We start from the raw sequence: 25,646 nt of genomic DNA on the forward strand, positions 1-25,646 counted from the left end.
TATTGTGATGCTTTGACCAGACAATCAAATTGTCCCTGTGCAGCCACCAGTGTGGAAAATGTGCATTCCTGGGCAGGTGAGGGTGGAGTTGCCAGGTGACCAATTCTGGGGGAAATGGACCCTGAAGACAACGCAGATCATCAGTGGTGGGGTACATCATTGTCGGGAGGGGGGTGGGAAGGTGGTGTTTGATAAAACAGAGGGGCAGAGACAGAGAAGGTCCTTAATACGCCAAAAAATGTAGAGAAGACCATGAAGAGAGCAGGGTAGACTGTGCGTCTGTTGACTGACAGACTTTTCACACACGATGACCTGCAGGCAAAGATGATCCGCTCCAGTCTGCACTGTCACCCCAGCAGGATCGAGAGATGTCAGAGGTCCTGACTGTGGATGCCATTCTGTTTGGGCTGTTGGTGTTCTCGGGGATTCTGGGAAATGTGCTGGTCATCCATGTGGTAAGGTCTACGGACACAGAGAGTCTGATTTTGATCTATGTGACAATTGACAGGGATCTCCCATATGTCCATTGTGTCTTCATGTTTTTTCTTTTCCAATATGTTTTGTGCATGAGGCTTATGATTCTGAGGTAGTGTGGGTGGGTAGTGTGTAAAAAATGTAAATAAATTAATTTGATTGGCCTTGGAATTTATATATGGTATTTCTATATATGCTGTACTGTGCATGGAGGTGCACCATCATTTGGTTGACTGGGACTGTGTAAAAGCATGAAAAACACACATGAACTGCTTGGAACGCAAGGCAGGTTATATTCTGCAGAACTTAGACAATTCAGATGCATGTGCGACGACACCTCAGATCCTAATAATGACATTCTAGCTATTAAAACTATTTCAAATGACATCTGCTATTCATTCATAGATGTTTATGACCCCTTTCCTTCCCTCTAAGTTAAACCCTATCACACTATCACTCTAGGCATCCTGTCCTTCCCTTGAGTCAAATATCCTTGTTCTGACACTATCGTTGTCAATGATACTGAAAATGATAAATATTCTAGAGTTTATACATAAACCTGTATATTCTGCACAACGTGACTCCTGCCATTTGTCACCTTGATTGCTGTGATGCTGTGCACCCTTTCTGAAGAAGGTCCCTCTCAGAACTTTGCTGAATCCTTGACTTGGGTTGTCCCTTTCACGCTTCTCCTTCCACTATGTTTCTTTACTTTACATTTTCTCTCTGTAGCGTTTGCTTTTGAACCCTCAGGCAGATTCAGAAAAAACTCTTTACTCTCCACAGGGGAGCACACTGGTTTGATCCAACTTGAACTACAAGTAGTGTTCTCTCAGTCACTGCTTCGTCTGTCTCCGTCTTCTCCTTTGAGCTGCAATAAATCATGTGGATTGAGCTCAACAGAAGAAACTTTTCATTTGTTTTCCCTCAGCGACACAGTGAAAGTCTGTATGTTCCAAGCCATTTATGCTATTGTTTCTTCCTTATCTAACTGGGCATAGCACATATTTGTCCTTGTTAAGTGTGCTACACATTCCTATAAAGGCCAGTAAATAAATATACAGTATGTCTATACAAAGCCCCTTGTCCAGCAAGACTTTGAACTTTTATGGTAAATTTTGACATATGCCCTGATTTCATTTATTCTGTGTAATCTACATAAATTAAGGTTTATCTTGTTGTGATTTTGATGATTTTGACACAAGTAAAGTGTTTTCATGGGGGGCATACATTTTCAGTCAAAGACATGCTGCTATGCAGAGTCAATACATTGCAGATTAATTCAGGCAAGCTTAAATGAGATAACATCTCCTTTCTGACATACTTCCAATTTGCACTGTTTTGCTAACAATTATATGTAAAGAGTTCAGACAAAGGAGCACACCTTTCTTTGAATAAAATATGAGTGTTTACAGGATGTACAGGTTTAACACATTGTCACTTTCTGTGGCACTAACAGTAAAAAAAAGAACTGAAAACAACACAAATACCCAAATGTAACAGTCATCTTCCTGTCTAAATGCATAGCTGCCAAGCATTCTGAATTCCATTCAAAAGAGCTCACATCTTGTGCACCTCAGACAGCTTCTGACTGAACCATTTTGGCTCACAAAATGAAACTCAGTTTTTTCATCTACATAAAAGTTTGCTCTACTGTTTGGTTTTTTTGTACAATGCATTTTTAAGTGGCCCAATGACATCCACTGGCTTTTGCTGACCTTTAGCAAGGTTCTTTGTATTACTTCCTCAGTGCTCTTATACCCACTGTTTTTTTCCTTGACATGGGTTAAGAGAACTGCATCATATCATGAATCATCAACTGAATCATATCTGCGTGTCAGTTGCACTCTTCTGTACCATCCCTCTGTGTCATTACCTTCCTGCCACTGCCACTCTTTTCTCCCATCTCATATCCTCCACCCTCCCACACTGTTTCCTCGACTCATCCTCTCATCCGTCCCCCCAGGTGTTTCAGACGGCCCAGGAAAGCGCCTCCCGTCACCTACCCCCATCCGACGCGATCCTGGTCAACCTGTGCCTTGCCAACCTGCTGACCTCACTCTTCCGCACGGTGCCCATCTTCGTCTCGGACCTGGGCCTGCAGGTGACGCTGGCGCCGGGCTGGTGCCGGCTCTTCATGCTGCTGTGGGTGTGGTGGCGGGCAGTCGGGTGCTGGGTCACGCTGGCCCTCAGCGCCTTCCACTGCATCACCCTGAAGAGGCAGCGGGTGGCGATAGGCCCCCTGGCCCAGCAGCGGGAGCGGCAGCGCGTCTGGGTGATGCTGGGACTCGTGTGGGGGGCCAACCTGGCCTTCTCCCTGCCGGCGCTGGTCTACACCACGCACGTGCACGGCAACGCCACCGTGGAGCTCATGGTGATCAGCTGCACCACCCGGCCCCTGCTGGGCTGCGTGTGGGAGTTCCCCACCGAGGAGCAGGGCGCCGCCTTCGCCTCCGCCTCCCTCGCCCTCAACGAGGTGGCCCCTCTGGTGCTCATGGTGGGGACCAACCTGGTCACCCTCCACGCGCTGGCCAAGCACATCCGCTCCGTGACATCCAGCAGCGAGGGGGGCGGGGCACACACCGAGCTGGACCGGCACGTGGCCAGCGAGCGCAAGGCCGGACACGTCATCATGTCGCTGGTGACTCTCTTCGTGGTCTGCTGGGCGCTGCAGGTGGCGGCGGTGACCTACTACAACCACGACCGCGGGGAACACGCGGAGGCTCTGCTGACCGTGGCGCACTTCTCCGCCTCGCTGTTCGTGGGATTCAGCCCCCTGGTGGTGGCGTTAGGACATGGAAAACTGAGGAGGAAAATTCACGCCATGATCCTGAGGGGGATTGGCACAAAGAAGCACCAGGGAGCAAGTTCAGAGAAGAAAGTGTCAGGGACCGAGAATAAGTCACAGTTAGGTGGAAAAACAGATGTAATTAAGAAGGAGACAGCGGCTGTGAAGGGAACGGACAAGATAATAAGAGTTGGGGAGAAGGGAGCAGCAATCAGTAATGGCTAAGACCACCACGTGTGTGTGTGTGTGTGTGTGTATGTGTGTGTGTGGGTACGATAAGCCCTGTTCAGTTAATTTCAAATAACGTACAGTTAGTATCTATTCTTTATTTCTTTGTTGTCATTTACAGCAACAGATGAGCTCGTTCTAAACTTAAACACGGTAACAAGCAGTCAAATTATAGGAGCACAGATTTTAACTGATCTGCTAGCTCCTCTGAAAAGCGTTGTGAAAGCGTTTTGGGTTGCGAAGGCCGCCGTACCAAGCTCATACCCCGGAAGCAGTGCCGCAGGACTGTAGTTGAATGCAAAAAGCTTAAGAAACAAACTGATTCACTCATCAGAAGGAGGATAATTTATGGATTTTTGTAACGTTTATAGCTTTAACCTTCATGATATAATTTCCGTTCTCGGTTACACAAAGATAAAGGTACTGTGGATTATTTGTACTGGTCGACTTGTAGCTGTAACCTCAGCTAGCTAAGTTGACTATCAACAAATGATTTCATGTGACGTTAGCTAGCAGGCTAGTTATCCTATGCTAGCTGTGCTGGCTATCTAAGTAACGCATACGCTGTCAAGCTTGGCATGACTTCTCTAAAACGATAGCCAGCTTAGCTATAGCAACGGTAATCAAGACAGCTGTCCTAACTAGTTAGCCCAAAACTGGTGAGTGATGACGGAATGACATTGACCTGATTTTAAAAACAATCAGCTGGTGGCTAGCTGCTTATTTTGCAGGCAAATGTTAGCCGTTAGTTTGAGTTACACACCTACTGTTACACATCTAGCCATTGGCTACCAAGCAACAGTTTAGATTGTGAGCTGGCAAATTGGTATACTTAACTTTAGCTCTGTGGTTGACCTAATGGATTAGGTATCTAACATGCCTGAACGGTGTGCCGGTGGTAGTTACTGTACCATTTGCTGTATTTGGTTATCTAAGGCATTAGCAAGGTGTTGTTTAAAGCGCTGGTAAGGTTCTTTGGCATCTAATAGCGTCACCCGTCGCCCCGCCAGGCGACCGTTGCAGTTGTTTTGCACTTTCTGTGTTTCATGGTGTGACTACACAGCTAGCTAGTTATCTAGGACAGTGATAACTCTTTGCGGTGAACTGTGACGCATACGATATTGCCAATGTACATTAGAAACTGTTACTTATAGTAATCATTTTAATTTTGAAAAGTGACGTCATTTCTGATAACTATATCATTATTATTTGAAAAAAAAAAAAAAACCAAAACATTTCTATATCCTGTCATGGTCCATTTAACTGTTGACCAATATCCCTCCTTGTCTCTGTGTTTGAACCCTTTCTACAATCAGGTCTTTTCATTACATGCGTCATAAGTGAGTGTGAGAGTGAGCAGGTCTGTTCTGGGTTGCATTCCCTGTAAATGGTCTGTCAGTGAGTCAGCCAGTCAGTGCATCCCCATGTCCAGGAAGCTGTCAGGAAAGATGGCGCAGGGCAACAGGAAGACCGATGCAGAGAGGAAGAGGGACGAGCGGGCGGCTCGCAGGGCACTGGCCAAAGACCGCAAGAATCGCCCTCAGGGCGAGGAAGTGGCCGACGAGTTTGTCAGCTTCACCAATCAGCTGCAAGCTCTGGGTCTCAAACTGAGAGAGGTGCCCGGAGACGGGTAAGAAGCCAAGGAAGGGCACCCCTGTTCGACGCTGTGCGTGTTTATGTGCGCTCAAGTGTCTGATACCTTCTCTCACTTTTCTTTGTCTGCCCCCAGGAACTGTCTGTTCCGGGCCCTGGGGGATCAGCTGGAAGGCCACTCCAGGGGCCACCTACAGTTGCGCCAGGAGACAGTGCAGTACATGCAAGCCCACCGGCAGGACTTCGAGCCCTTTGTAGAGGATGACATTCCCTTCACACAGTACTGTAAGGAAGAGGAGGAGGGAGAGGGGGACCGGAAGGCGGTTGAGGGGGGAAGAAAGGAGGAATGGAATGGGGGGGGGATAAGTGTCCAAGGGCGTAGGGAGGGGACACGGGTGTTATAATTCAACAAGAAGCATTATCTGGGGGTCAAAGCCATGGTGCGCTGTGAGGGTATAAATGAAGAGGATGAAAGAAAGGAGTAGAGACAGGGAAGAAAAGAACAAAACTGTAAACTAAAAGAGTCACTCTTATTTTCCTGTTTCCCGCTCTGCCTGCAGTGTCAAATCTCTCCCAGCCGGGCACCTTTGCAGGAAACGATGCGATCGTGGCGTTCGCTCGCTGCCACCAGCTTCGCGTCATCATCCACCAGCTTAACGCTCCTCTGTGGGAGGTGAGTACTCACTCCCGTCATTTCCGCCATGGTCGATAATCGTGTGTCTGTTGTATTTTATGCGAGACCTTTTTTTCCTCCAGTGTTGGGTTATTAGCCTTATTGTAATGTTACTGTAATACGCTGACGATATGGCTCTGGTTGGTCTCCTGCAACAAACAGATCCTTCAGCTGAGGGGGTCTACTTAGAGGCCCTCCAAGGCTGGTGTAACACCAGTCAGCTTCAAATTAACGTGACCAAAACCAAAGAAATTATTATATGCTCTAACATTAACATGAAAATACAACCCGTTTCACTCAACGACCAGTGTTGTAATTGTTAGTAGCTTTAAATACCTCGGCACAATTTTAGACTCTCAGCTCAACTTCTACAACAACACTGACTATATATACAAACAATGCTCTCAGCAGCTGTACCTTCTGAGGAAACTCAGCGGCTTCAGGGTCAGTCCACAGATTCTAGAAGTTGTTTATAAATCTATTGTTGAAAGTGTTTTAACATTCCACCTTTCTGCATGGTACAACCATCTGACCTGCAGATCAAAGAACAAACTGAACAAAATTGTGTCAATGGCCACCAAGACGGTTGGCAAACCTCAAAAACAACTGAGCCAACTGTACAGAGAGGACATTGAATAAAGCTAAGAGTATTGTGGCAGACAGCTCCCATCCTCTTTTTAGTCAGTTCGAGCTCTTGCACTCTGGTAAGCGCTATAGAGTCCCACTGGCAACTAAAGCTGTCTTTAAAAAGTCGTTTGTCCCATGTGCAGTAGATATTCTAAATACAACTGGAATTTGGACATGCTAGCCACAGAAATGGACAGTGTTTTTTGTGGATTGTGTTTTAGTGTAGCTATTATTGACTGTGTTTTATGTTGTATGTTTTAAATGCCTTTGCCTTTTCACTAAACTTGAACTTGGTACAGAATTTTCAATCGGAAAGCAGAATGGCTGAAGCTGAAATTTACTGAATGCCTCCAGTGTGACTTAGTGTTTGTCTGTCTCTCACTATCAGATCAACGGCTCAGAGAAACCTTTGTGTCGAGAGCTTCATATTGCCTATCGCTATGGCGACCATTACGACAGTGTGCGGCCAATTGGAGACAATTCTGAGAGCCCAGCCCAGTTGCGCATTGAGGTCTGGAGGACTTGGGACCTCTTTCATTCTTAAAATTTGTATTGGAATATATTTTTATTTTTATTCTTAACTTAGTTAAAGTTTGACCTTTAAGTAATGTTCTTAATTGATTGTGTCTTTTAGGCATGGCTATCAGTGTTGATGAGTGATATCTGTGTGTTATATCAATTCTGCAGAGCCTGAATCGGTCAAAGGGTCAGTCTGAGTCCCGGCACCCAGGAGACAGAGAGAGGTACAGACAGAACGCCTCTTCCCCTACCCAGTCCGAGGATGAGGATCTAATCCTGCGGCGGATTGTGTCCCAGAATCCTCCTGGTCAGGGAATTTGACCATTTGTGTGGATCTGTGTGCACGTGGTGTTTGTTGAGCTCAGTTTGTTGACTCAGTGCTGCCCCCGTCAGGTCAAGGAGAGAATCGCCGTCACATGAGTGCTGCTGCACCATACTGCCCTGCGGAGTGGGAGGGATCTGAGATGCCATCTGTGTCATACTCCACCCTGTGGGAGGAGTCAGGAACAGGGACACGCCTCTTTGGCCAAGTCACACCAACAGAGTACAGTGACAACAAACAGCCCGCAGAGAGCTGCACCTCACACAGAACTAAGGTACGCTCCGACTTGATCTGAGAGCAAAAATGTGATGTCAAACCAAAGACTTACTGCTTCAGGGAGTAACATTTTGGATGCCTTCACTGTGCAGGGTATTAGGTGTTCTAAATGGCAGCAGTTTTTTGTGCTCTTGTGCAGATGGTAAGCTACATAATAGCTGAGTTTGACCCATGTGTGTGACATCGGATCCCTCGCATGTTAGCTTAGCACAGCTGGGAGGCTTGGTCTCACTTTCACACTCACAGGAAATAGTGACTCAGCCTGCTTTTTTCAGAAAGTGTAATGTGGTTTGTGCTGTGCCCATGTGGGCTCCTCTGACACGCTCCCTGTGTTCCCGTGGACATGCAGCTGTGTAGCTCATTTGCTCTTTGTTGGTTGTCGCCAGTACACAGATATTGCTGTGAATTGTACCAAAAACTGGTGAAATAAGCCACATTTATTGAAAATTCAAATAATTCACATGAGCTTCAGTGATTTTACCAGAAATATATTGATAATAACAATAAGAATAATAATATGGACCCACAATCCACTAGCACCAGGGTCTGGATTCATGAAGTTCTTCTTTCAGAGCTTCTCATTAAAATATTTAAGGCGTTCTTAAGAAATAGGCATTCACAATTCCTCACATTTTCTGTCAGACTTCCTCAGTATCATGTTCAAAACTTCTTTATGATCTTATTATGAAATCAAGAAGTGATGTGGTACCAGGGGCGAAATGTAGCTACCTTACCAGTCTTGGGACATGTAAATAAGCGGTAAGGCAGCGTCGGCATGTTATCTAAGTAACTTGAAGCTATAAAGCTTCAATAAACTACAGTTTATTGAACTTGTCATTACGGAATATTACGGAACCAAAGAAATCATTCTCAGAACTCCTCCTTTACATTACATCTGAAGAAATCGTTCCAAAATGAAGAAACTTTTGTGAACTCGGCCGCTGGTGTGCTCCGTGGTACATCAGAAAGTGACGTCCCAGCCATTCGAATTTCTTTGTTCCCCCAATTTCTTTGTTCCTTTGATCTCCCCCAGATGTTGAGCAAACAGAAGAAGGAGCAGCAGCGCCTGGAGAAGAAGAAGAGGCAGGAAGAGAGGCTCTGGCAGAAGGTCCTGCAGGGCAGAGATCCCCCGGACCAGAACCAGAACCAGGCAGAGCCCGTCACTCTGGTACCGGCCTTCAACACACTCAGCATCTAGAGCGGTCTGGGTCTGTGCGGTCTAGCACATTCACCATTAACCGGTCAGGTTAGGACTAGGTTTGCTGCTAACAAAGTACATGATCGGTATCGAACAAGTTTCTGAGTTTATGAAACTTGTATGGGCGATACAGGGAAATTTTTTTTTCTTTCTGCAGTTTACATATAGTGTAGCGTGTATGATTGGGTCAGAGGCTGTTTGAGAGTGTGTGCATTGGCAGGCTGATGCATGTGTGTGCGTGTGGGTGTGGATGTGTGCGTGGATGGGTATTTCCAAAATAAAGGTAGGCTGTTTGAATGTACATTGAATGTACGTTATCTGAACTCAGCAAAATGAATGTCATTTAAAAAAATGGAATATAAACAAAGACCAGGAACAGAAAACGTATATACTTTTAGTTAAAAGAAATGCTCATTTCATACAAGGGATATCCCCACACTGGTCTGTATTTGCAAGATAATTCTCCAAAACTGTCCTCACTTTGAAAGACAGTCACACAGCATGGTATTTAGGGCTGTGATCTCCTGGTCTGGTTTGAGATGGTGACAGTTACAATTTTCACAGAAAGAGAAAAGGTATATTTTTGGAGTGAAGTTGAATATTAATAAATAATTCAACCTGTACAATATTTGTATTTTTGTGTTATTGCTACCCGTTACTCACTTGGACATGCCTATTCTGGGACAATTTACAGTCATCTCAGTTTTAAACAGCACTTGTCCATCAAAGTTAATATTCATGAACAACCAGGATACCTGAAATGCGAGCAAGCCACCCTTTGGCCAAGATGAGTGCAGGGTTTTAGCCACTGCCCCAAGTGTGTTTTGACTGTATGCTCTTCTGCAGGTAAAGTTTACTAGAACACTTACGTTTACTTCACATATTGCTAACTTGGGATTTACTAAATGGGTCAAAGCAAATAGAATGGGCTTATACTGGCTATGGGAGTATGAAACGTCTAATCATTTAAAATCACAGTGGGTTTACTGGCAGTACAGTCTGAATCAGTATTAATCAAATCTTATGGTGTCCATCGCACCCATATTTTAATTTGTTCACTCTTCACTTACTCCTCTGCTGGTTTACAACTGCAGATATTAAAAACAGATAAGCATTTTAGAGAACCCTTCTCCTTCATCCCTAATGCATGTGGGATGAAGGACAGGCACCTCTAATGCAGGCTCCATCCTGGCTGTTGTACTGGGTTAGAGAACATATGAAACGAGGCAAGCTGGAGTGCTCAATTCCTGCTGTCACGTTATGTTATGTCTAAGTGTGCTCAATTGCTATGAAACTGTACGTGATAAGCTCTTATAAATTGCTGTCATGGGTGATTGTGAATATTCTTCTTCAAACTATTCTTCATTCTATGTACCACTTTCAGTACTTAGCTGAAAGTTTCTTTCTCAGTTTCTTTCTAACAAGTGAATCTAAAAATTACCTCCGTAACGACATTTTAGAGATTGCCAGACAATGGGTCGACTTACGGATTTATTCCAGCTTTGCCCTGTAAGGAGTGCAGATCATTACATGTAAGTACTGTGTTGCAGACGTCCCAATGCTAAAGAAAGCCCTACCCCACTTTTTAGTATCTCCCCTCTGCTGTCAGGTGTGTATTCTTTTGCTTTGCATTGGCTTCAGTCAGAAATGCTGCTGACTGACTACGTCCCCGAGCATATTCACAGCTATGGATATAAACGCTTCTTACAGGCTGACTACAGCGTGACTGTGCATACATACTTTAATATTTCTGGTCAAGCACAGCACACATTCACTACTCTACCAAATTCTCTAATTCCGAAGGACTTCAGTTCAGTACAGTGACATTTCAATTTGTGCACTCGTCGAGACAAAGAGCTTGAAGCAGGAAAGTGAGAAGACACAGACATCTAAAACGGTCACTACATCCATACATCTCCATTTTACTAAGATGGATTATGTGTTTACTAAGGTAACCTGCTCTAACATGCTATCTGACAATGAAATCATTAAAAAAACAATCCATGTATGTGACGGTATTTCCTTTACATTAAAAAGATCTGCCTTATCTGATACTGACACATTTGAGATACACTATGCAGGTGACACCTTCATTGAAAAATACTGCTATCAATATTTTATGTCAGTTCATTTGCATGGTTTTATCAAACCTGTATGTTTTAACCTGTGTAGTATAAAATACATGGTATACTCCATAAAAATGCTTTTGTCATTTGTCAGTCATATGTACAAGGACTCTCAAGTCTGTAAGTCAGTACAGTCCATTACATTATTGTCATTTAGCAGATGCTCTCATCCCGAGCAACTTGCATAGAGTAGAAAAACTATGCCCATCATTAAAATAATGATGCAAAGTTACATTAAACAACTGGGCAGAATGATGGGACACAAAGTTTGAAAGACCTCATTTTTTTCAGGTGGTAAGATGAGAGGTTACAGGAAAGAATATAGGAAACAACGAGCGGAAGTGGTAATGTGGGCCAAATTGTTTCATGTTTAACTTTGGCTTCATATCAGTAATTTCAACAACAGACCTATTTTTTCTGACTTACAGAATGGATTTTGTGTATATGGCATTTTTGTACACAGAAAATGTTTTTTGCAGGGGTAAAGATCACTATGTTTAGCCTTTGCTCTCCCTGCTTCTCTCTGTCCACCATCATCTGAGATTATAAGAGTCAGTGGGTGGCTGTGCATTTAAGAACAGCCCGGAGGCGACGGTGCCCAATGGCCAAAACAACGGGTGAGAGAGCGATGAAGGTGGTATTTGAGAAGCGTGCCACAACCAGGAGAAATTCGGCTGAGGAGCCACGGTTGTAGTTGAAGTAGTTCACTGAGATGATGCTGGTCCCCCAGGACACAATGAACAACATGATGAGGGCCAGAATCACCTGTGGTGAAACAGAAAGAGAGAGGTAGAGTGACACATTCTCACACGTGGATATGATGATAGACTCTGTGACCGATGTTCTGGCTGACACTCAGATGACTCACCTTGGCGGCTCGCCTCTCGGCTGGGACTCTGCGAATCACGGGGGCGTTCTGCGTCAGGTGGGAGGTGGTTCGCGCTCGTCCGTGAGCATAGAGCATATACAGAGAACCCAGGTTTGTGACGGACATTATTACAATAGGGATGGTCTCGTGGATCACCATGGAAGTTGTGGCATAGGCCAGACCGCTGTACGGCGAAGGGAATTTCCAAATGCAGCCCAGCAGGGGGCGTGTTGTACTGCTGACCAACATCAACGTCTAACACGGAGAGATGAAGGGGAGAGGAAACAACATTTGATGGAGATTTTGTAAACAAGCATTTTGTTCTCATGATGAGAAATCATTTACAAGAGGAGAACAACAGTAACCTTTTATCTTGCACAGGTAAATTCCTACTGAATATTAAAGCAAGCTCCTTTCCCGCTTAATGCCACTTGAAGAGTAATATAGAAATTCGACACGTGCATTTCTTAATTTTGTAAAACTCTCTGCTGTGCTGACATTTGGAGTTCTTACTCAGCTCATGGCCTTTTATTCATTCGGCTAGATGCAGGTAATATTTTTCTGTACCACACTGGACTTGTTTCAGCTATGGAATCAACATGGTACTATTGTCCCCCCCATATCCATATTCACCAACCTCTGTGGTATTCCTACCCCCACTGGTAGAGTAGATACAAGCAGGGACAGAGTACAGCAGGTTGAGACCCCAAATAAGGCTTAGGCCCAGCACCAGGGGCTTAGGGAGCCCTTGGGGGCCATACAGCTGTCCGATGGTAGGGGCGACACGACGTAGGGTCTGGAAGTGGAAAGCACTGAGGAAACACGTGGACCACGCATTGACTGAGCGAAGCCACACCCACACGCACATCATTAGACGGCACCACTGTTTGGTTATGTATAGCTGGAGGGAGAGAGGTGAGACAAGGGGAGATTAATGTAAAAACGATAAGAGATGAAGAAAGACTGCTGCTACTTCTGATGATGACTCTGTCTCTAAGGATGAGTGATGTGGGAGAAGAGAAGTAAAACACAAATGTACGGCCACGTTACAACTAAGGATTCATTGAGGTGAGTGGAAGAGCAGACAATACCTACTGCTTTTAAGATTATATAGTTTCTTGTACTGCACTACAAGTGAGTAATCATAAAACAAAATTGTTACATACAGAGCATAGTTTTATGTTAATGAATGCATTGCTGTTTTTAAGTATTTTAACTGCCAGGGCCCAATGCAGTACAGTAGATTAATGCATTTTTTGAGCAACTTTATATGGCCTCTCAACATAATTTATTACATGATGTACTTCTATGCACATGGCAGACCTCAGATCTATGAAGCGCTCTCTGTTACCCCCTTAGCCCTCTGACAGGCCTTGTACCTGCAGTCCAAAGTCAGCCAGCACCAGCAGTATGTTCCTCACAAGGGACACCATCAGGTTTGACAGCGCCATGTTCACCAGAATGATATCGGAACCTTTTCTGCCCGCGCCCTCACGGATCACGCTTTCCCCGACCACGCCGATCACCATGCCGTTTCCCGCGATGCCGAGCAGGACCAGGATAAGGTAGAACGCAGTCTGTGTAGCTGAAGCTTGTACAGCCATTCCAGTGTTCTTCATTTCTCCATATTCTTCATCCGTCCTTTTGTTGCCTACCTGTGCTTGAATGAGTCATCTGCAGCTACAGGATGTGGCCTATGTACTTCTTTATGTGATTATTGTTCCCTCATTTTTTGTGGATCACAGTCACATCGGCTGCCTCCTCTTAACCATCTTTTGACGCTGATCTTGCTGGCAGTTAGAAAAAATAAAGTTCCCTTTTATCTCTCACTGTCAGTGTGTGACCCATCATTTATAGTCACAATATGGCATGGCTGAAACACACCCACTCCTCCTTTTCAGAAACTTTTCTTGGAAACTGGACCACTTTATCTAGATCTGGATCTATTGGTTCTTGCAAAACTGTACCATTTGAGAAGAAGTACACAGTTGAAAAGTTTTAGACATTTAGATTTTTAGCACATATATAGTGAAATTTCATTTGTCATTTAGGGTGCCACAAAATGTCTTTATCAATGCCATACAGGTTGGGCAGGGTAATGATTAGCCTCTATTTGCCTGTCAAATTTTTAAGTTTTTCATAAATTGGTGTGCAAGCTGGATCCCTGGAATCCTGGCTGACAAAATTAAACCTATCCCCTGTGGAAAAAAGCCGGTGGTGTTCTGCTGCTGCGGTCGATGTCAGCAAATGACTCTGATTCAGACCCAAGTCTAAGCTGTAGGTCTCAGCTTGTACGAGGAACAAGTGCCTCAACTAGCTAACTAGCCACTCTGGAGCCCCTAACCTGCATACATTTTTGACAAATGTCCTAACTTTAGACACCCTGGTTTGTGGAGTGCTTTTTCAAAATCTCTTCTTCTTCTCACATATCTACTCTGTGAGCAGACATGCACAAGCATAAGATGATCAATTTTGCTTTTCAGGGACAGCAGTAGGCACAGGTTACCATCTCATGGTGTAGTAATTCCTGTTGGCTAATCATGTAGTAACTAATGTGTAGCTGTCACTTTTAGGTTAAAAGATATTCCTTGAAACCAAATGATCTTAATCAGCAAGCTATGAGAAAACCATAAACGACAACCCAAGCTTTTTCCTTAAAATAATAACATCTCAATTTTTGTGAGCTTCAAAGAACGTTACACAATATTGAAGCAACCTATAATTTCTAGCATATTTTATGAATTAACATTTCCTTTAACTTTCAAAGAACACCCTGAGAACAGTCAAGCTCCCAAAGTGTTTCAAGAACATTCCTACCTCCAAAAAAAAAAAAAAAACTGCAAAGGTTGTAGCGCGTTATCTGAAAGTTTTGTTTGAAAATGTTCTGTGTCACACTGTATTTCAGTGAAAACAAATATGATTGCAGCTGCGTCTAGCTGCAAATTGCTGTCTTTAATATGGCCAAGTCATTTTATTTACTTTAATGGCACTGCAAATGAGGAGCCCCTTTGCAACACCTGTTGTAGAAAATTTGGGGGTGGATCAAGGCACAAAGGGGTCCCTGCTGGGAGCTGAATACGCACATTACTAGTGCACTGGAGATTAATTAATTCCACTAATTGCCTCATACCTTGTTAGCAGTACAGACAAACACAGCACTGAATTTCCTTGCAAATGATAAAGGACCAATAGACGCCTAAATAGTTGGTACAGTGGATTAATAGAGAAAACAATGTGGGGTCATTTGGGGTGAAATCAACACTTTAAAATGTAGCTGCAAGCAGCAATCATTAGGTGCCAAGCTGTCCACCAATACTGCTCATAAGTGTGATGAGTAATAACTCAGTTCTGTGAATACCTTCTGAAGTCAATTGTCCCAAGGCCACATCAGTGAAAGTCCCAAGCTAAATGGTCTAGGAAGAGATGCTGTGTATGTGTTTTACAAAAATTTCAAAATGGTAGAAAATATAATATGAATGATCTATTGGTTCTTGCAAAACTGTACCATTTGAGAAGAAGTACACAGTTGAAAAGTTTTAGACATTTAGATTTTTAGCACATATATAGTGAAATTTCATTTGTCATTTAGGGTGCCACAAAATGTCTTTATCAATGCCATACAGGTTGGGCAGGGTAATGATTAGCCTCTATTTGCCTGTCAAATTTTTAAGTTTTTCATAAATTGGTGTGCATTTCTTCACACTCACTTCAGGGGCCTGACATCAAGCACTGAAGGGCTACAAGCTGGCCACCCCTGGCATGTGCTCTTAAGAAAAATACAAAAACCACATTAAGGAAAATTAAGATGTTCAGCTGGACATCTATTTTGATAACCGTTCCTTGTGACAAGCCTAACTGCAATTTCTTCTATATATTGCCTTTTCTACTTGGAAAAGATACATAATCTTTTTTTCAGGTGATTGCAAAGGAATCAAGATGAATAAGCTGGGAGGGTTATGTGTTGCTGGTGGACAGTAAGCTGCTGCTGTATGTGTTGAAGGTGTTTTAGCTAGGAATTGTTATAATATATTGGATCATTTTATCATCTTAAAATCTTTTCTTAAAAAGTTATAATTTAATCTTAAGAGCGAAGGGCAATATGAATGTTGGATTCCAGTCCCATGAATGTAATCTTAAGAACACAAATATTGGTTTTATTCACATGAAAATTTAACATTTATTTATATGAACACATATGAAAACAGAAGCAGTAGTTCAATGATTGAAAGCTTGAAGACTAATAAGAACAATAACAATAAAACTATCAAATTTACAATACCTTAAAAAAAGCAGTTGAAAAATAAATTTGCAAAAAGATGACAGCAGAGAGCTTCTCACAACCAAAATGAATGCGACTGAAAAGACAGTTGGACAGACGAGATAGTAATCTAATTGGTTGGCTAATTAAAAAGGCAGCACGAAGTAAACATGTAATACAAAGTGAACACCACATATACACAATTCAGTACATTTGTAAAACTTCATCTTTATGTTTTTTACTTTTTGGAATTTCCAGTTACACAAAATTAAGCTTGTTTCTCCGCAACACTCTCCATACTTTTGCAGTAGTGATGAAGTGAGACAAATGCAGTCAATGACTACTTCTCCCACACTACAAGTCCCACAGTGCACCACAACAGGGCTAACACTGATTCCACCCATGTCATCTGTGTGACTTGCATGTGTCTCACAAGCTCCTCGATGCCGTCAAGCTGGATCCCTGGAATCCTGGCTGACAAAATTAAACCTATCCCCTGTGGAAAAAAGCCGGTGGTGTTCTGCTGCTGCGGTCGATGTCAGCAAATGACTCTGATTCAGACCCAAGTCTAAGCTGTAGGTCTCAGCTTGTACGAGGAACAAGTGCCTCAACTAGCTAACTAGCCACTCTGGAGCCCCTAACCTGCATACATTTTTGACAAATGTCCTAACTTTAGACACCCTGGTTTGTGGAGTGCTTTTTCAAAATCTCTTCTTCTTCTCACATATCTACTCTGTGAGCAGACATGCACAAGCATAAGATGATCAATTTTGCTTTTCAGGGACAGCAGTAGGCACAGGTTACCATCTCATGGTGTAGTAATTCCTGTTGGCTAATCATGTAGTAACTAATGTGTAGCTGTCACTTTTAGGTTAAAAGATATTCCTTGAAACCAAATGATCTTAATCAGCAAGCTATGAGAAAACCATAAACGACAACCCAAGCTTTTTCCTTAAAATAATAACATCTCAATTTTTGTGAGCTTCAAAGAACGTTACACAATATTGAAGCAACCTATAATTTCTAGCATATTTTATGAATTAACATTTCCTTTAACTTTCAAAGAACACCCTGAGAACAGTCAAGCTCCCAAAGTGTTTCAAGAACATTCCTACCTCCAAAAAAAAAAAAAAAAACTGCAAAGGTTGTAGCGCGTTATCTGAAAGTTTTGTTTGAAAATGTTCTGTGTCACACTGTATTTCAGTGAAAACAAATATGATTGCAGCTGCGTCTAGCTGCAAATTGCTGTCTTTAATATGGCCAAGTCATTTTATTTTTTGGGCCTCTTTCAATGTTTCAGAGTTAGTATTCAAATGTAATTGTCAATATCATGTGTACTACACTGAAGTTATTTATTCAGTGAAGTTAACGCTCAGTTCATAGCAATGTGCTATCAACCGAGAAGTTGCTTGTATTTCATAAGTAAGCAGTAAAATCCATTTGCTATGGAATGCAGGTGCTATACAGAACTTGCCTGCTTTCCACATTCATTTTCTGGTAAGGATGTTGAAACCTCACTCTTAGCCATTATAGGAAAGACTGTTACCATTGACTTCAGAGAGTGACTGACATGTCACAACATAATGTGTGACATTATAAGGGTATTGAGAGGAGGACAAAACAACATGAACGCATGAAGGAAATATAGCTGTTGAAGGTTGTCAGAATAACGATTGTTTAAAACCTCTGACATTTGGCTGACATTTTTCATTGATACCATTAAAAAGGCATATTTCATTTTGAAAATCATTTTGAAACACCTTTAACTGCTTGCAAGGTTAACTGCCAACATAACTGCAGTCAATTACAAGTGCAGTCAAACCAGTTTCCGACATGGCCTCTGAGACTTGTCTTCAAGGGTGTGGCTCTGTTGCTGTGAATAAAGTTTTTCTGAATTGATGTGGGGAACTGATGCGTTGGCAGTTTTACACAATGATTTGGAATGAGCCACACCATCAGACTAGACAAATCTCTCAATACAACTGTCATCCCATTAATTGGAGAAAAAAGACATGCAAATAAGACAATGCAAACTATTGGTCCTTTGGCTTCTTTTTCTAAGACACAGCAATTTAAATCAAATCTTAATAAAATTTAAAATCATATGTTAAATCAAATATTTCATTTAGTGCAGTGCACCCTCCTTTTTACCCCCTGAATGACAAAATATACACTGGAAAATATTCAACATACATCTTTCATAATTGTAGAAATGTTCCGAAAGACTGTCCTTTGGTTGCACACAGTTTCAGAAAATTCAAAGTCTGGGGAGAAGGACATTTTGGTTTTTTGGTAAGTTTAAAGAGAATAACCAATTTCCTACAATTTAATCTCTGATTGGACATAAATTTTACAATAGATCCAGATTATTGAAAGTCACGTAAAGATGAATGTTTAAGCTTTGTTTTCCACGCCTCTCTGTGTCCATCATCATCCAGAATTTTTGGAGTGAGGGATCTGGTGACGTTTGTGCACCGTAAACTCCACAAGAACAGAAAGGTGTCTTTCACTCTTGATTGCATCTCATCAGAAATGTCCACTTCATAATCCAAGTCTTGGCTCCATTTTGCAGTTGGGGTTACAAAAAAATTCAGCCCTTTGTGAATATGGACTTAATTACAGCCCGGAGGCGTCGGTGTCCAATGGCTAACACAATGGGCGACAGAGCTATGAAGGCCGTGTTGGCGAAGCGTGCCACAACCAGGAGAAATTCAGTGGAGGTGCCACGGTTGTAGTTGAAGTAGTTCAAAGAGATGACGCTGGTTCCCCAGGACACAATGAACAACATGATGAGGGCCAGAATCACCTGGGGTTAAACACAGAGTAAAAGGAGATGTAGAGTGACACAGAAGAGAGTGACACTCACGCTTGGATATGATGATAGTCACTGTGACCAGGCTGACACTCGGATGACTCACCTTGGCGGCTCGCCTCTCGGCTGGGACTCTGCGAATCACGGGGGCGTTCTGCGTCAGGTGGGCGGCGGTTCGCGTGCGTCCGTGAGCATAGAGCATACAGAGAGATCCTAGGCTTGTGATGGACATTAGGATGATGGGGATGGTCTCGTGGATCACCATGGAAGTTGTGGCATAGGCCAGACCGCTGTACGGCGAAGGGAATTTCCAAATGCAGCCCAGCAGGGGGCGTGTTGTACTGCTGACCAACATCAACGTCTAACACGGAGAGATGAGAGGGAGAGGAAACTTTTTATGGCCATTTTGTAAACAAGTAAACACTAAACAGTTATTGAGGATTAAAAAGTTTCAGCAAGCCCATTTCCCAGTCACAATATGCTGCCTAAAGTGTGCTGTGTGTAATTGTACTTGTAAATTTTGTATTCCTTTGTGTGGAAGTTCTGAGAATTGAGGTTTTTTTTTAACTGGTGCACTGAGCATTTGTAGCTGCACCTAGAAGAAACTGTCCAATGTAAGTACTGGTAAACTACACTCACTCACTATGCAAGTGGCTACTGGCAAATGATGAAAAATTGAAAAATTGAAAAATTCCTGTACAGTTCTTGCTCTTTTACTCAGGTAATGTAATTTTCTATTACTCACACTGGAAGTGTTTCAGCTATGGAGACAATGTGGTTGGTACTAGCTTTCCCCACCATTTTCATATATGATAAACCCCTTCTGAGCACCAACCTCTGTGCTGTTCCTTCCGCCGCTGGTAGAGTAGATAAAAGCGGGGACAGAATACAACAGATTGAGCCCCCAGATCAGGCTTAGGCCCAGCACCAGGGGCACAGGGAGCCCCCGGGCACCAGGCAAGTATCCAACGGTCGGGGCAACGCGGCGTAGGGTCTGGAAGTGGAAAGCGCTGAGGAAAAATGTTGACCAAACGTTGACAGAGCGAAGCCACACCCACACGCACATCAATAACCGGCACCATCGTTTGGTTATGTATAGCTGGAGGGAGAGAGGGGGAGACAAGGGGAGACATGTCACTGTAAAAAACTGCTAACAGCTGAAGAAAGACTCACTGTCTCTGAGGATGAATGATATATGAGGCAGAGTAATATGTAGCCACATAACAACAAAGGATCCTTTGAGGTGAACAGAAGTGTACTAGTGTACTACTTAAGAAAGTTTTCCAGCTTTCAAAATAACATAACTATTTGTAAAAATTAAACCCAAGTGATTAATTATGATGAGAGTACAATAAACATTTTTACATGTGGAGTACAAATCTATGATAAACAATGTATTTATTTCTTCTATTGCTTTTTAACTACCAGGGCCCAGTGCAGTTTAGTAGTTTAAAGCATTTTTTAAAGGATCTTTCCATAGTAAAGTAATTTATAGCCTCTTGCCATTATTCATTACCCTTAATATAATGAACAATATGGCAGAACTCAGGGGAGTTCTATATGAGCGGCAGGCAGGAAATCTACCCAGCATTCTCTGATACTTGCTCCAGCCCTCTGATAGCCCTCGTACCTCCACTCCCACGTCAGCCAGAACCAGCAGCATGTTTCTCATCAAGGAGACCATCAGATTGGATAGCGCCATGTTCACCAGAATGACATCGGAGCCCTTTCCACCGGCACCCTCATGGACCACACTTTCCCCAACCACACCGATCACTGTGCCATTTCCCACGATGCCCAGCAGGACCAGGATAAGGTACAGTGCGATCTGCGTAGAGGAAACCAGTCCACGCGGCGCTGTTCGGGCCTTCGAGTCTTCATCTCCATCCATCCTTCTCTGTCCGGCAGTGACTATGTGTCTGCTTCTGTGTGGCTAGATCAGCCTGCTTGTACCATTTATAATCTATTTCCTCTTGTTGGTTATTTCTCCCTTGTTTTGTGTGGGTCAAGTCACAGTGGCTTCTTCTTCTCTCACTCCATTTATCTATAGCCTAGAATCATCCACCTGTCCTTTTTAACACCAAACCTGTTGGAAGTCAGTAAGTGCACAGCTCTCCTTTGTCTGTATTACTCACAGTGTGGAACCCATCATTTATAGCCAGTTACCACTGCTGAAACATGCCCACTCCTGCTTTTCAGGTACTTTTCTCAGAAAACGATTTCAACGACAAAACACATGAGGAGCCTTACTGTAACACCTGGGATAGACTTTGCCTCTCCAGGATTGGTTTACCCAGTCGTTACCTGGAATAAGGAATATTGTCATGGTCACCTGCTCAGCACTGGGTTGCTGCATATCCATCTCCATCTCCAATGGATGAAATGCTGACACACCTCCTGTTCTCTGTCAGTCAACAGGGGAGCGCAAAGATGGGGGAGTTAAAGGATTTTGGGGGGGTAGGTCAAGGCACATGGCAATCCCTGCTGGGAGCTGAATGTGCATATTACTGAAGCACTGGAGATTAATTAATTCCCCTAATTACATCACACCTCGTTAGCGGTATAATCACATACAACACTGAAATTCCTTGCAGACAATAGGGACCAACAGAGATTTTAAAAGCAGGTACCAGGAATTGAGAGGGAAAATAATGAGGGCTTATTCTGCGTGGAATCATCCCTTTATGAAATATTGATTCTTCAACATCTTAAACTTCTGGCTTATGCTATCAGGACAAACACAAAAACACCCACACAAAAAATGACTACTGTCAGTCTTTGATCTTGTGACAGCCATCATGGGTCGTTTTACGTAATAATCTTAATTTAACCGCTCTTCATTGTTTTTATTGCTGGTTTATACTTTGCAAAACAGGGCAGATTATGCAGTATCTTTCTCAGTTGATAAATCAAGATTCATTTAATATTATGCAAAGGGATCGAGGTGAGAAACTTGACGATTGAGGCACACAGAAACTGAGAATTGGAACAACAATGCAGGAAATAACATTCGATTTTGCATATATGATTTCAGTGTCAAATTCAGCCACCTGTTGCTAACCTTATTTTGACAGCGTAAAATAAGGCACTTGTGTTTGTGTATTGGTCTTTTTGATACTTTCGATACTTTCTGATACTTGAGTATGTCATTCCATACCAAGTTTACAAGGTTGGTCACCAATGAAACTCAGATTTTGATAAGAAAAAAACAGGGCAGGACAGGGCACACACAGATGAGACATTGTGGTCATTTATCTTTTTTTTTCCCCAATTTTCCCTTTGACTTATGTCCTGGCAAACATCAAACTAAGTGAAATGCTAACCTTGACAAGAAAAATCACCCTGGGCTCAATTTCAGCTCTGTGGCAGGTCATTTGACTCCGCACTCAGAGGAAAAATAACATCTGGTGTCCTTAACACACATTTGAGAGGTTGATGGCAATTCCACAATTAAATCTTAAATCTTAAAATTTATTACAGATGAACCACGTTTACACTAGTTAAAAGCAACACAGTGTTCGTTCCATTATTGACTTGTAGAAAACAGAACTGAAAATGGAATCCACACTTTTCTTTAGGTTCAATCACATTTTTTCTAGGAATCCTTCCACACCTGGGCCTCTGTCATTGTAGAATACGATTTTTGACAATCTGTGTCTTAGGAAGTCTCAACAACAAGTCTAACGCAAGGCTGGTAAGAGTCAGAATGAAGCAGGCTAACAGAAAAAATGGGACATACTCTAATAAGTAAAAAAGCTTAAAAACAAAATAAAAGCTCGTGTTTTTTCATTTTGTGAAAAAGCCAGCAATCCCTGGTGTTTTTAGAGCAGAGGTTCTGAAGCTTGACTGTTTGTAAATATTCAAAATACAGATTCAATAATTATAGCGGTACCCCAACTGACCTTTTTCTCATTCACATACTTAAGGAATTCTTGTGAACTTCAGCTTGGGCATAGGGTGATTTGGTTTTTTGTAGGTTTGAAACATAGTAGTCCTTTCATAAAGTCCAACTAGACACATGTTAAATCATGTTTATAAAGCGACTGGAAGTTTAACTTCCATACTCTGTCCCTTTCTCTGTCCATCATCATCTGAAATTTATGGCAGGAAGAATTTGAGCATGTCTTTCCACTGTAAACTCCACAAGAAAAAAAAGGTGTGTTTTTGGCCCTTCTTCATTCACCGTCGTGGTCTGACTGTGAAAATTCAGCCCTTGTCAGTTTGTGAGTATAGACTTAATTACAGCTCGGAGGCGTCGGTGCCCAATGGCCAGCACGCCGGGTGAGAGAGCGATGAAGGTGGTGTTTGAGAAGCGTGCCACAACCAGGAGAAATTCAGCTGAGGAGCCACGGTTGTAGTTGAAGTAGTTCACTGAGATGATGCTGGTTCCCCAGGACACAATGAACAACATGATGAGGGCCAGAATCACCTGTGGTGAAACAGAGAGAGAGGTAGAGTGACACATTCTCACACGTGGATATGATGAAAGACTCTGTGACCGATGTTCTGGCTGACACTCAGATGACTCACCTTGGCGGCCCGCCTCTCGGCTGGGACTCTGCGAATCACGGGGGCGTTCTGCGTCAGGTGGGAGGTGGTTCGCGCTCGTCCGTGAGCATAGAGTGTATAGAGAGAACCCAGGTTGGTGATGGACATTAGGATGATGGGGATGGTCTCGTGGATCACCATGGAAGTTGTGGCGTAGGCCAGCCCGCCATACGGTGAAGGGAAATTCCACACACAGCCCAGCAGGGGGCGTGTTGTACTGCTGATCAACATCAACGTCTAACACGGAGAGACGAGGGAGAGGAAACAACATTTGATGGTGACTTTGTAAACAAGCATGTGGTTCCCCTTGGTGGGGAATCATAATAACTAGGAAAATAATGTTTACCTAGCACATGAGAACATTTAAGATTAAATAGTGCAGGTCATCAGCATCTTCTCTCGCACTCACAAAATGCCACCTGAAGACTAATAAGCGAACATATACACGTGATTTTTTTTTGATTGCTCTGTGTTGAAGTGTTGAGTGCTGAATTCCTAGTTATTACTTTGCCAGATCTTCAGCTTTTTAGCTGTTACTGGGGGAAAAGCTCTATTGACAGTGTTGACCCTCACTCACAGACTGAGTGGCAAGATTCTCTATAATGTACAGGGGGCGTGTTTCACCTATGGAGTCAAGATAGTTTGTGGGATTTGGAAATGGTGGGGAGCTTTTGACACAAACCCTGAGCACCAACCTCAGTGGAGTTCCGATCACCGCTGGTGGAGTAGATAAAAGCAGGGACCGAATACAACAGGTTGAGACCCCAAATCAGACTTAGCCCCAGCATCAGGGGCTTAGGAAGCCTCCGCGGGCCGTACAGGTGTCCGATAGTAGGAGCTACGCGGCGTAGGGTCTGAAGGTGGAAAGCGCTGAGGAAAAAAGTCGACCAAACGTTGACGGAGCGAAGCCACACCCACACGCACATCAACAACCGGCACCACTGTTCGGACGAGTATAACTGGAGGGAGAGAGGGGGAGACGAGGGGAGATACATCACTAAAATAGTGATCAAAGAAGAATGAAGACTGACTTTCTCTGAGGATGAGCGATGTGGAAGAGTAAAGCACTAATGTATAGACTAGTTGCAACAAAGGATCAATTGAGCAGTGGAAGAAGGACGAATGGAAACTGGAGTGGTACTTGACTTTTTACATTTTTCAAAATCATATACAACTGCACGTACAGCACAAGTGACTAATTATAGTTGGAGAAAAACAAAATTATTACATATAGAGCATGGATATGTTAAAAAAAATGCATTGCTCTTCTGGGTTATTTTCTTACTGCAAGGGCCCAGCACAGCATAGTAACTCAGTTCATATTTTAGAGGCACTTTGTATAGCTGAGTGATTCAAGGCCTATATATCATGAGCAATACATCACAGTTCAATAAAGCTGTATTTAAGCAGCAGACCTCAAATCTGCCCAGCACTCATTTCTTGAATTCTGCCCACTATTACCCCTCATACCTCCAGTCCCAGGTCAGACAGCACCAGCAGCGAGTTCCTCATTATGGACACCAACAAATTTGACACCGACATGTTCACAAGAATGATGTCAGAACTCCTTCCGCTCGCACCCTCGCGGATCACACTTTCCCCGACCACGCCGATCACCGTGGCATTTCCCAGGATGCCGAGCAGGACCAGGATGATGTAGAACGCCGTCTGCGTGGGGGACACCTGCACACGCAGGCCCATCCCAACGTCTTGCATTCCTGCATCTTCTTCCATCCTTCTGAGTCCGACCGTCCTTGTGCGAGTTAGCTCCCCTGCTAAGTGACCAGCTCAGCATATATGTACCATTAGTCGCTTCTCTCTGTGGTCATTGCTCTCTCGTTTCGTGCGAGTTCCTCTTCAGTTTCTCACTCCATTAGTCTGTTTCGAATCATCTATGGGTCCTTTGATGCCAAGCCTACCAGCAGCCAGAAAAAGCAAGGCTCCCCTTTCTTTCTCTTGATGCGTCTTTTCCCCTGACAGTGTAGTAATCCATCATATATAGTCACAATTTCCAGGAACACGCCCACTCCTCCAGATTTCAGGTGACGGACTCAAAAACAAGACCCCTTCAATGACAACAAACGAGAAGCCCCGTCATAACACCTGTGGAAGGGTGCTTCTCTGATTGGTTTATCCAATCGTTAGCTGGGATATGGAATATTGTCATGGTCACCTTCTAAACAGTGGGTTGCTGCATATCCATCGCTGATGGATGACACACATTCCCAAGGCACACACAAAAACCTCCTCTTCTCTGTCAGTCCACAGGGGAGAGCAAAGGTGGGAGGGTTAAAGGATTTTTTTTTTGGGGGGGGGGGGGGGGGGGGGGGGGGGTG

The 25,646-nt window shown here is 43.3% G+C and overlaps 5 protein-coding genes across 6 annotated transcripts; 2 read left to right on the forward strand and 3 right to left on the reverse strand.

The window, feature by feature from the left end:
* Positions 1–368: 368 nt before the first annotated feature.
* LOC118778927 (olfactory receptor class A-like protein 4) lies at positions 369–3,487 on the forward strand. The gene is made up of 2 exons (XM_036530728.1): positions 369–455; positions 2,441–3,487. The coding sequence occupies exons 1-2, from the start codon at positions 369–371 to the stop codon at positions 3,485–3,487; spliced, it is 1,134 nt and encodes a 377-aa protein (XP_036386621.1).
* A 325-nt stretch (positions 3,488–3,812) lies between these two features.
* On the forward strand, positions 3,813–9,197 carry LOC118779571 (OTU domain-containing protein 3-like). Of its 2 annotated transcripts, none has more exons than XM_036531740.1 (8): positions 3,813–3,910; positions 4,807–5,120; positions 5,220–5,368; positions 5,644–5,756; positions 6,772–6,894; positions 7,071–7,209; positions 7,296–7,498; positions 8,534–9,197. In XM_036531740.1, the coding sequence occupies exons 2-8, from the start codon at positions 4,915–4,917 to the stop codon at positions 8,696–8,698; spliced, it is 1,098 nt and encodes a 365-aa protein (XP_036387633.1). In that variant the 5' UTR covers positions 3,813–3,910; positions 4,807–4,914; the 3' UTR covers positions 8,699–9,197. The 2 variants fall into 2 exon arrangements, with proteins under 2 accessions (XP_036387633.1, XP_036387632.1); XM_036531739.1 differs by lacking the exon at positions 3,813–3,910 and adding an exon at positions 3,922–4,149.
* A 2,179-nt stretch (positions 9,198–11,376) lies between these two features.
* LOC118778928 (olfactory receptor class A-like protein 4) lies at positions 11,377–13,311 on the reverse strand. Its single transcript, XM_036530729.1, has 4 exons — positions 13,072–13,311; positions 12,330–12,593; positions 11,693–11,947; positions 11,377–11,589 (listed from the first exon to the last, which is right to left on the reverse strand). Exons 1-4 carry the CDS (start codon positions 13,309–13,311, stop codon positions 11,377–11,379), a joined length of 972 nt encoding a protein of 323 aa, XP_036386622.1.
* A 5,229-nt stretch (positions 13,312–18,540) lies between these two features.
* Positions 18,541–20,653, reverse strand: LOC118778929 (olfactory receptor class A-like protein 4). Its single transcript, XM_036530730.1, has 4 exons — positions 20,393–20,653; positions 19,598–19,861; positions 18,869–19,123; positions 18,541–18,756 (listed from the first exon to the last, which is right to left on the reverse strand). The coding sequence occupies exons 1-4, from the start codon at positions 20,651–20,653 to the stop codon at positions 18,541–18,543; spliced, it is 996 nt and encodes a 331-aa protein (XP_036386623.1).
* A 1,728-nt stretch (positions 20,654–22,381) lies between these two features.
* On the reverse strand, positions 22,382–25,630 carry LOC118778786 (olfactory receptor class A-like protein 4). Its single transcript, XM_036530500.1, has 4 exons — positions 24,781–25,630; positions 24,006–24,269; positions 23,293–23,547; positions 22,382–23,191 (listed from the first exon to the last, which is right to left on the reverse strand). The coding sequence occupies exons 1-4, from the start codon at positions 25,042–25,044 to the stop codon at positions 22,979–22,981; spliced, it is 996 nt and encodes a 331-aa protein (XP_036386393.1). The 5' UTR covers positions 25,045–25,630; the 3' UTR covers positions 22,382–22,978.
* Between the last annotated feature and the right edge of the window lie 16 nt (positions 25,631–25,646).

Source organism: Megalops cyprinoides, chromosome 6, assembly GCF_013368585.1.
Source record: "Megalops cyprinoides isolate fMegCyp1 chromosome 6, fMegCyp1.pri, whole genome shotgun sequence".
NCBI classification, from domain to species: domain Eukaryota; kingdom Metazoa; phylum Chordata; class Actinopteri; order Elopiformes; family Megalopidae; genus Megalops; species Megalops cyprinoides.